An 11,618-nucleotide genomic window follows, 5' to 3' on the forward strand; every position below is an offset into this window, starting at 1 on the left:
ATAGAAGCCTTATTTATAATAGGCAGAAGCTAGAAAGAACCCAGATGTCCCTCAACAGAGGAATAGATAGAGAAAATGTGGTACATTTACACAATGAAGTACTACTCAGCAATTAAAAACAATGAATTCATGAAATTCTTAGACAAATGGATGGAACTAGAAAATATCATCCTGAGTGAGGTAACCCAGACACAAAAGAACACACATGGTATGAACTCACTGATAAGTGGATATTAGCCCAGAAGCTTGGAATACTCATGATACAATTCACAAACCACATAAAGCTCAAGAAGGAAGATCAAAGTGTGGATATTTTGGTTCTTCTTAGAAGGGGGGACAAATTACCCATGAAAGGAGTTACAGAGACAAAGTATGGAGCAGAGACTGGAGACATGACCATCCAGAGACTGCCCCACCTAGGGATCCATCCCATATGCAATCACCAAACCCAGACACTATTGTGGTTACCAACAAGTGCTTGCTGACAGAAGCCTGATATAGCTGTCTCCTGAGGGGCTCTACCAAGATGTTGTCTCAATTGTGAGTATCTATGCCCCAAATGCAAGGGCACCCACATCCATAAAAGAAACATTATTAAAGCTTAAATCATACATCAAACATCACACATTAAAAGGAAGAGACTTAAACAGCCCATTCTCACCAATGAACAGGTCATCAAAACAAAAACCAAACAGAGAAATAATGAAAGGAACAGAGGTTATAAATCAAATGGACTTAGTAGGATATGTACAGAAACTTTCACCCAAATACAAAAGATTATACCTTCTCAGCACCTCATAGAACCTTCTCTAAAATTGACCATATACTCAGTCACAAAGCAAGCCTCAAGAGATAAAGAAGATAGCCCTTTGCATCTTATCAGATCACCATGGATTAAAGGAAGACTTCAACACCAATATAAACAACAGAAGGCTTACAAACAGGTGGAAACTAAACAACTCTCTCCTCAATGAGCACTTAGTCAAAGAAGAAATAACAAACCAAAGACTTTCTAGAATTCAGTGAAAACTAAGGCACAATATACCTAAACTTATGGGTCACAATGAAAGCAGTGCTAAGAGGAAAGTCCATAGCACTCAGTGCCTTCATAAAGAAATTGGACAGGTAACATACTAGCAACTTAATAGCACACCTGAAAGCTCTAGAATAAAAAAAAAACCAAACAAACTCAGGGCTGACACAAATAAAACTGAAACAAAGAGAACAATAAAAGAATCAACGCAACCAACAGCTGGTTCTTTGAGAAAATCAACAAGGTAGACAAACCTTTAGCCAAACTACCTAAAAGGCTGGGAGACAAATCTAAATTAATAAAATCAGAAATGAAAGGGAGGGCATCACAACAGAACTAAGGAAAAATCAAAGAATGATTAGATCTTACTTCAAAAGCCCATACTCTACAAAATTTGAAAAACTGAATGAAATGAATAATTTTCTGGATAGAGTCCACTTATCAAAGTTAAATCAAGATCAGTTAAACAATGTAAATATACCTATAACCTCTAAGGAAATAGAAGCAGTAATTAAAAAACAGCCCTGCCCCCACAAACCCAAGGCCAAATGGTTTCCATGCAGAATTCTACCGGACTTTCAAGGAAGAGCTAATACCAATATCCCTCAAAGTGTTCCACAACAGAAACAGAAGGAACATTGCCAAAGCTCATTCTATGAGGCCACAGTCCCTCTGATTCCTAAACCATACAAAGACTCAAAAAAGAAAGACCAATTTTAGACCAATTTCCATTATGAACATTGATGCAAAATAATAAAATACTTGCAAACTGAATCCAAAAACACATGAAAATCATCATCTACCGTGATCAAGTAGGCTTCATCCCAGAAATGTAGAAATTGTTCAATATATGAAACTCCATCAATCCACCATGTAAACAAATTTTAAAAAAGAAATACACATCATATCATTGGATGCAGAAAAAAGCCTTTGACAGACTCCAACACCCCTTCATTTTAAAATTCTTGGAGAGATCAGGGATACAGGTCTGTACCTAAACACAACAAAGGCAATATACTGCAAACCAATAGCCAACATCAAATTAAATCGAGAGAAACTTAAAACTGTTCCACCAGAATCAGGGACAAGGCTGCCCTCTCTTCTGTATCTCTTCAATATAGTACTTGAAGTTCTAGCTAGAGCAGTTAAGATGCTAAAGGAGGCCAAGGAGATACAAATTGGGAAAGGAGAAGTCAAAGGATCACTATTAGCAGATGATACAATAGTATACATACGTGACCTCAACAACTGTCACAGAGAACTCCTACAGCTCATAAACACCTTCAGCAAAGTGGCTGAATAAAAAATTAACCAAAAAAATCCAGTAGCCCCCCCTTTATACAAACTATTAATGGGATGAATAATAAACGAGGGAAGCAACAACTTTCACATTAGCCTCAAATAATATAAAATATCTTGGTGTAACTCTAACCAAGCAAGTGAAGACCTGTATACCAAGAACCTCAGTCTCTCAAGAAAGAAACTGAATAAGAGATCAGAAGATGGAAAGATCTCCCATGCTCATGAATTGGTAGGATAACACAGTAAAAATGGCTATCTTACCAAAAGCAATCTACAGATTCAATGCAATTCTCATCAGAACCCCAACACAATTCTTTACAGACCTTGAAAGAAAAATTCTCAAATTCATATGGAAAAACAAAAAACCCAGAATATCTAAAACAATCCTGTACAATAAAAGAACTTCTGGAGGTATCACTATCCCTGATTTCAAGCTGTACTATAGAGAAATACTAATAAAGACTGCAAGATACTGGTATAAAAACAGAGAGGCTGATCAATGGAATAGATCCAAAGACCCCAAAATAAACCCATTCACATATGAACACTTGGCTTTTGACAAAGAAGGCAAAGTACAACGGGGGAATAAAAAGAAAACACCTTCAACAAATGGTGCTGGTCTAACTGGATGTCTGCATGTAGAATAATGCAAATAGATCCATATTTATTGCCCTGTACAAAGGTCACATTCTGAGTGGATCAAAGACCTCAAGATAAAACAAGATACACTAAATTTCATAGAAGGGAAAGTGGGAAATAGCCTTGAATACATTGGTACAGGAGACAACTTCCTAAACAGAGCACCAATAATTCAGGCATTAAGATCCACAATTAATCGGGAGGCAGAGGCAGGCAGATTTCTGAGTTCGAGGCCAGCCTGGTCTACAAAGTGAGTTCCAGGACAGCCAGGGCTGCACAGAGAAACCCTGTCTCAAAAAACAAAAAAAAAACAAACAAACAAACAAACAAAGATCCACAATTAATAAATGGGACCTCATGAAACTGAAAAGCTTCTGTAAGGCAAAGGATACCATCAATAGGACAAAACAGCAGCATAGAGAATAGGAAAAGTTACATCTGACAAGGGGATAATATCCAATATCTATAAAGAACTCAAGAAGTTAAACAGCAACAAACCAATAACCCAGTTAAAATAGGGTACAAAGCTAAACAGAGAACCCTCAACAGAGCAGTATCTATTGGCCAAAAACATTTAAGGAAATGTTCAATGCCCTTAGTCATCAGGGAAATGCAAATCTCTGAAATTCCACCCTACACCCATCAGAATGTCTAAGATCAAAAGCTGAAGTGACAGCCCATGCAGGTGAGTTGTGGAGCAAGGGGAATACTCCTCCATTGCTGGTGGAAATGTAAACTTTACAACTCCTCTGGAAAGCAGTTTGGTGGTTTCTCAGAAAATTGCAAATAGTTCTGTCTCAAGACCCAGCTATATCACCACTGGGCATATACCCAAAAGATGCTCCACAATACCACAAGGACTCTTCTTGCTCAACTATGTTCTTAACAGCTTTGTTCATAATAGTCAGAAACTTTAGCAACAACCTAGATGTCCCTCAGCTAAGGAACTGATAAAGAAAATGTGGTTCATTTGCATAACAGACTGCAACTCAGCTATTAAAACAAGGACATCATGAATTTTGCAGGCAAGTGGATAGAAACAGAAAATATTATCCTGAGTGAGGTAACCCAGACTCAAAAGTATATGCATGGTGCATATACTAAAGTACAAGATACCCATGCTATAATCCACAGACCCAAAGAAGTTAAATAACAAGGAGCGCCTAAGGGAGGATGCTTGAATCTCACTGAGAAGGATGAAAAAAATAGTCATCAGAGGTAGATGGAGGAAGGGAACTGGGTGGAAAAGGGGATGGGAAGGGGAACAGACTGGGGTGTGGGATAAGGTTGTAGGGAGAGCCCAGACAAAAGGGTCTGGATAGTGAAAGGAAATCAGAAGCAGGGTGGGGATCTCTGGGAAATGCTAGAGACATGGGATCAGAGATGCTTCAGGGAGTCTATGAGGGTGACCCTAGCAGAGACTCCTAGCAGTGGGGGTTATGGAGCCTGATGCGGCCACCTCCTAGAGTCAGGCAGGACTTCCAGTAGAGAGATAAGGACACCAAACTACCCATAAAACCTTTGACCCAAAATTTGTCCTGTGTATAAGAAATTCAGAGACAAGGACGGAGAAGAGACAGAGGAAAGAGCCAACTAATGACTGGTCCAACTTGGGACCTATTCCATGGGCAAGAACCAGTCCCTGAAACTATTAATGATACCCTGTTATACTTGCAGACAAGAGCCTAGCATAACTGTCCTCTGAGAGGCTGCATCCAGTAGCTGATCAAAACAGATGCAGAGACCCATAGCCAAATGTTGGAAAGAGTTCAAGAAGTCTTGTGGAAGAGTTGGAGGAAGGACTGAGAGATTCAGAAGGGATAGAGACTCCACAAGAAGAACAGAGTCAATTAACTTAGACCCCTGGGGGCTCCCAGAGACTGAACTACCAACTAAAGAGCATACATGGGCTAGACCTAGGCCCCCTGCACATATGGTCTTCATGCAAGCCCCCCCCCCCCAAAAAAAAAGTACTGAGGAGGCTGTCCCTGACTCTGTTGCCTACCTGTGGATCCTTTTTCCCTAGCTGGGCTGCATTGTCAGGTGGGTGGGAGAAGATATGCATAGTCCTGGAGTATCTTGATGTTCCAAAGTGTGTTAGTACCCAGGAGGAGCCTCCCTCTTCTCAGAGGAGAAGGGGAAGGGTGTGGGGGTGGAGCTTGTGAGGGGGTCCTTGGAGGAGATGTCAGGAGGAAGGTGGCTGTGATTGGGATGTAAAGTAAATAAATTAATGGGAAAAAAGAGGTATGCCTTTGTCCTGTACCTGCCCAGGAACTTGTCCCCCTAGATAAGGACTCTTCATGAAGAACATGAGCTGACTGATATAGCATGAGCCTTGTGTTTCCTCTTGAGTAGTACTGTGCAAGGAGGCCAGGTCGCTGGGGACATGTACCTGGACGAAGCCTAGGTTCTGGATAGAGCTCTGAGGGCTACGATGGAGAAGGGTCTGGAACTCCATCTGCCCAGTGCTTACGTGAATCTGATGCTTGTCTGAGAGACAGGCCTGCAAACAGAAGTCATGGTGAGCAGGATACTTGCCACATGAATGAGCAAAGGAATATATAACATAAAAAGCAATAATACTAAATGCACTGTAGGCTTTTCCTGGTTTCGGTACATCTTCACTGATGTTTTATTTGTTTTTTTTTTTTAAAGATTGCTTTGCTTCTTGGTGCTTTCTAGTTCCTTAGAAGAGCTTTGATAGTATGATTAGTGTTAAAAACCTTTACGTCAGTAGGTGTGTGCACAAGCCCAAGACTTTAGTACAGGTTAGATACAAAACATATTCACATGTGCACATGAACCACAATGACAATTTGCAAATTCAAATACAGTATTCTTTGCTCTATATTTTCCAAAGTATTTTGACAGCTATTAGTTAGATAAGTCATCAAACTTGGGTGGGTGGGATGGAAGACAGGGGGAAAGGAGAAAAAACATCTAATACTAACTCATGGCTTCCTCAGAACATTGGGCATTTCATAAGATTAAAATAAATTAGCTGAGACAACTTCTCAAAATCATTGCAGCAGAAACAGATGAGAAAGATATCTAGGTTTTTTTTTTTTATTTATCAGCAAGGCTACTTTTGAAGTTAACATATGCAAGCAATCATTTGTGTGATTTCATTACATTCAGCAGAAGACAAACTATGAAAATCTATCAAAACACAACACGACTGCCACAAAACACTTAACATTCCAAATGCTGAGCTACCACCCAGAACCATAGCTCAACATTTTAGGAATTTGCTCTAATTTTCACTGAGAAAAGGAACACAAATACAGGCTAATGAGTAAGTGATAAGGGAAACAGCTGTTTTGGTGTACCCATGTGTGTATGAGGTAGTATATGTATATGCACATATGTGCATGCATGGGTACATGTGTGTATGTATGTGTGTGTGTATCTGCTGGGGATGGAAACAAGGGTCTTGTGCATCCCAAACACAAGTTTTGCCACTAAGCTGCACACAGGCCTGTGGTTGCATTTCTGTGGTAGATAGAACATCTTACTAGTAACATGTCAGAGATGATCTTCATGCCTTCTTCCTGCAAATAGTTCCCATCCCTCGCATCCTCTTTGGCAGCTTCCCAGACTCCAGAGATGAGAAGGACAAATTCAACTCTTAGTTTTTTGTCGGCAAGCAACCTCCTGGAGAACTGGCCTTGAGCAAGGAACATCTTGGTGTATTTGAAGATGCACATGGCACTCGTCAAGCTCAACTGCATGGGAAGAGAAGATGGGGTCAGATGTTCCCTGGCATGGGGTGTGTAGAGTTTTGTTTCTGTCACTATTACTAGGAATTGAAATGACTCAGCATGGGGTTGAGGTGACAGCGTCCAGGTCATGCTTGCTATTGGGTGATGGGTAAATAACATTCCCAGCACCCATTTGTTCTCAGATGTTCAGCTTCCCCATTCATACCATGACCAAGGAAAACCAAAAAGTTCCTTATAGCCCTTTGGGTTTTAAGATGGTATATACTTAAAAAGGAAATCATGTCATAAATCATTTGATATATTGGCCCCAACATAATTCCATATTCTTCATTCTCTTCATCACCCTTGTGTGGTCTGTGCTCAAGGCACACTGAACGTTTATCATCTCTCAATAACCAAGGCTTTCTCCCAATATCATGCATGTTCTTCTGCTTGCCATGTCTTTATTCTCTGTTTGCCTAGCAAAACCCTCCTTCCCTGCGGTAGGGCCCTGGGCGTGGGGGAATAAAAGGAGGGGGAGAAAACCCCCCTCCTGCCAGAGTTCTGGTGCTCTGGGTGGGCAGACGCAAGAGGACTGCCGCACACTTTCCACGTGCTCCAGGTAGGTGTCTGGCTGTGGGAAGCCACGGAACCCAGTCCTCCAGGGGGTAGACGAGGGGCAGTCTGAGGTCTCTGGGCCTCATTGAGACCAGAGATAACAGGCTTTCAGTCTTAGGCATCTCAGACACAGCTGGATACCGTGTAAGAGCGCAGAACAAACTGGGGGCTCCCAGAGCAGCTGGGTCATCCCTAGAGCCAAAAGGAGGAGGGGGCAGGGGGAGAGGGGGCGCTGTGTGGTTCCCATGAGAGTGAGAGTCCTTGGTCCAATACCTGGTTGGAGTGCAGGAAAGCCTTCCAGTGGGAGGTTAGAAGCTCTTTAGGGGAAAGCCTATACCATCGTTAAGCATAGCAGACCTTGATGAGCAGAGACTGTCTATGGTTTTGGAGCTTTATTGTAGAAAGGCAGGGAGAAAGAGAGATGGTAGAAAGAGGGAGACTGGCCATGACCACGTGGAGAGAAGGGGGAAGGGAAGGAGAGGAGGAGAGATAGAGAAGATGCTAGTAAGAAAAGTAAGAGCGAGGAGTGGCCAAGAAGCTCCTTTTATAGTGGTCTGGGCTACCTTGTTGTTGCCAGGTAACTGTGGGGGTTGAGTTTAGCCAGAATCCCAGGAGCTTGGGGCTTTGTCTTTGTGACTGATAGTCACAGAATTATGGAGTTAGGGGTTTTGTGGTGTCAGGCACCTGTCTCTGGAAACTTGGATCACTGTTCCATCCCTTGTAGAGTTTCCTACTGGGTCTTTGGAAGCAAGCCTCATTCAACCAAAACAGGCCCTACACTCTGCTTCTCTCTTTATACATCTTTACTACATAAAATTTTCAGATGTTTGTAAAGGTGGAGAGGGTAGGCTTATGTCACTACATGTGTGTTGCCCACGTTCAACAGTTATCCTTCACTAGCAGCATTTTTAAAAAATTAATATATACGTATTGATTTTCCAAGAATTTTATATATGGATACTATGTAATTTGATCATATCCCTTACCCAACCCTTTATCTAATTTACTCAAGATCCATCTACCACCACCTTAGCTCCACCCAGTCCAATTTGTGCTGCTCGAGTATTAATGGGTGTAGAGTCATCCACTGGAGCGTGGTCAACCTACCTGGGGGCACACCCTTAAAGAAAACTGACTCTCCCTTCCCCAGAAGCCATCAAATGTCCACAGGTCTCAGCTAGGATGGTGCTCATGGGCTCCTCCCTCCTCCAGGCAGCATATGTTCCTGCTCTTCAGATTCTTTTTCTTTTGATGTAAAATCTTAGATATCATTTTTATCTCTGAATACTTTAGTCTGTAAACTGACAGAGAAGGACTCATTCTGCAAACATTCTCACTATGTTGAATTAAAAGAGCCATGGTTCTATCTTACTCCTTTTGTAAACCAACAACTACTAACATCTGTTGGAGTTAACTGAACTGTTTCCTGTGCTTCTATTGAATCATGTCCTTCTCCTAATAACAGTGCTTAGCACCATTTTTGAAGGATAGCTGCTTTCACATTTAATTTTATTCATCAGTGTCTATAAGACAGGGGTTAAATATTTCCTTCTTTGGTCTTTAGTATCTTCTAGAAACTGATTAGTAAATGTGTGTGGTGAAATGGAGTAGATTCTGTGTTTACTGATGGTCACAGTTATTTATCCCCCTGGCGCACTGGGTTCCATGGCTTCCCACAGCCAGACATGTATACAGCTTAGAGATAGCTCTAAAAATAAAAATTTCTCCTTAACTATAAAAATAAGCTAGTTTGTGAGTAAACTCTTTTGAAGTTTGTGTGTGTGTGTGTAGTGTGTGTGTGAGTGTGTGTGTGTGTGTGTGTGTAGTGTGTGTTCATGCATGCATATAGAGGAAGGTGGTCAGTGACAGGTGTCTTCCTCAGTCACTCCTGAGAAGTTACGACTAGGCAGGAACTCCACACCCCAGGACCTTGAGTACTGCCGTATGTGCAGTACTCATGAGGAAATGTGTGGAATGAGGCTTGCTACTTCCAGGGTGACACTACTGACATGGCACACCTTATTTATGGTCTTCTCCTCTGAATTGGGGAGCCATAGAATGGAGATGTCAGAAGCACAGAACTAAAGGAGGAGGAGGTCGAGTCTCCATGATAGGAAGAGTCATAAAACACCTTCCCTGTGTTCAGTTGGCAGGTATAGTAGCTTACTTAACCATAGCTTGTATTCTGGGAAATCTAGAGTTAGAAGACAGATGTGCCCTTAATCCCTCTTCAAGTGCTATGTTATATGAAGTCAAATAATCTCTGTCGTCAGGTTCCCGAAGGTTTCAGGGAGATTATGGCATTTGACACCAGCTTTAATGAAAAAGTAATACCTGTTCCAGGCTAAGAAATAACTATTTCAAGAATACGAGAAACATCTATAATGGCAAAGCCTAGAATAGATGGCATGTGAGGGAAGGTACAGAGATAATGAGCTGGGCCAAGTAAGGTCTTTGGATGCTGTGCAGAGAATCTTAATTTTCTCATGTAGGGAGCCATCAGGCATCTGATAGTAGCAGGTGACATGATCAGATGAAAAGAGATTGGTAAGAGGAGAGAAGTATGTGATCACAGGAAGTCCAGCCATCCTCCCCAGCTTTGGCCTGATTGTTATTCAGTGTTCAAGATGAAGACTTAGGAGGAAGAATGGGAAATACGTGACAGGGCCACCCGCTGTCTTTCAGTCATTCCACTCCTGTCTCTCCACTGTCATGGCACTTACACTCCAGTGGTGGAAAGAAGAATAAAAAATAAATAAATAAATAAATAAATAAAGCAAGCTGGCGAGATGGCTTAGTGGGTAAGAGCACTGACTGCTCTTCTGATGGTCCTGAGTTAAAATTCCAGCAACCACATGGTGGTTCACAACCACTCGTAATGAGATCTGACACCCTCTTCTGGTGGATATGAAGACAGCTACAGTGTACTTATATATAATAATAAATAAATCTTTGGGCCAGAGCAAGCAGGAGCTGAGTGAGCAGAAGCCCTAAAATTCAATTCCAACAATCACATGAAGACCCATAACCATCTGAACAGCTACAGTATACTCATATACATAAAATAAATAAATATTTAAAAACTAAAATAAGATAAAGTATTTAAAAATAAATAAGTAAATGAAAGAAAGACAGACAGACAGACAGACTGTGGCTAGGTACTGAAGTATCAATGGAGAGAACCTAGGGAGTAAGGAGCGAAAGCACAGGGTGACTTCTGTGAGAAAGAAACACTTGAGCTAAGTGTCCAAGGACCATTTTCATCTCTCTGTTTAGCCAAAGGCACAACTTATGAGAAGGACAATTACTCTAGTTTTGGGCCACTATAGCCTGAGACTATGGTTAGATGAAGGAGACAAAGACCGGGTGAGGAAAGTATAGGTCAGAAGGAACCAAAGCATGAAGGGTTTCATGTTACTGAATGTGTAACACAAAGGTGGAATGGTGTTAAGAGAGAGGAAGTCACCAATTGAGGCTTTTCCATAGTAACATTCTGATTACCGATGTGGCGAGTGTTATCAAGGTTGACAGAGATACCCGTACTTCATGAAAGATGGTCAGCTTGTGGGTCAATGGGAAACAGGAAAGATGGAAGAGACAGGGAGATTCTGGTCACATTTTTTTTTAAAGGAAGAACTCATTAGTTCATTATACTTGATGGGTACAGAAAAACAAAGGATGTTCAAGTGACCATGGGTGTTTTGACTTGATCCTGGGTACCAATGCTGTTCTTCCTGGAGCCAAAAGAATCAGGAGGGAAATGAGTGATTTTGAAATTGGAAGTTTATCTTTACCTATCCTAAATCAGATAGGGGACTAATATCCAATATATATAAAGAACTCAAGAAGGTTGACTCCAGAAAATCAAATAACCCCATTAAAAAATGGGGCTCAGAGCTAAATAAAGAATTCTCACCTGAGGAATTCCGAATGGCTGAGAAGCACCTGAAAAAAATGTTCAGCATCCTTAATCATCAGGGAAATGCAAATCAAAACAACAATGAGATTCCACCTCACACCAGTCAGAATGGCTAAGATCAAAAATTCAGGAGACAGCAGATGCTGGTGAGGATGTGGAGAAAGAAGAACACTCCTCCATTGTTGGTGGGATTGCAAGCTTGTACAACCACTCTGGAAATCAGTCTGGTGGTTCTTCAGAAAATTGGACATAGTACTACCGGAGGATCCCACAATACCTCTCCTGGGCATATATCCAGAAGATGTTTCAACCAGTAAGAAGGACACATACTCCACTATGTTCATAGCAGCCTTATTTATAATAGCCAGAAGCTGGAAAGAACCCAGATGTCCCTCAACAGAGGAAT

The 11,618-nt window shown here is 41.4% G+C and overlaps 1 protein-coding gene across 1 annotated transcript in view; it reads right to left on the bottom strand.

The window, feature by feature from the left end:
- The window catches only part of Pkd1l1 (polycystin 1 like 1, transient receptor potential channel interacting), a 154,494-nt gene that overhangs the window by 77,535 nt on the left and 65,341 nt on the right, over positions 1-11,618 (bottom strand). The window contains 4 exon segments of the mRNA XM_021178465.1: positions 5,238-5,477; positions 6,490-6,694; positions 8,280-8,285; positions 10,509-10,526. Coding sequence (XP_021034124.1) covers positions 5,238-5,477; positions 6,490-6,694; positions 8,280-8,285; positions 10,509-10,526 — 469 coding nt within the window.

The sequence above is a fragment of the Mus caroli genome, chromosome 11 (genome assembly GCF_900094665.2).
Source record: "Mus caroli chromosome 11, CAROLI_EIJ_v1.1, whole genome shotgun sequence".
In the NCBI taxonomy this organism is placed as follows: Eukaryota; Metazoa; Chordata; class Mammalia; order Rodentia; family Muridae; genus Mus; species Mus caroli.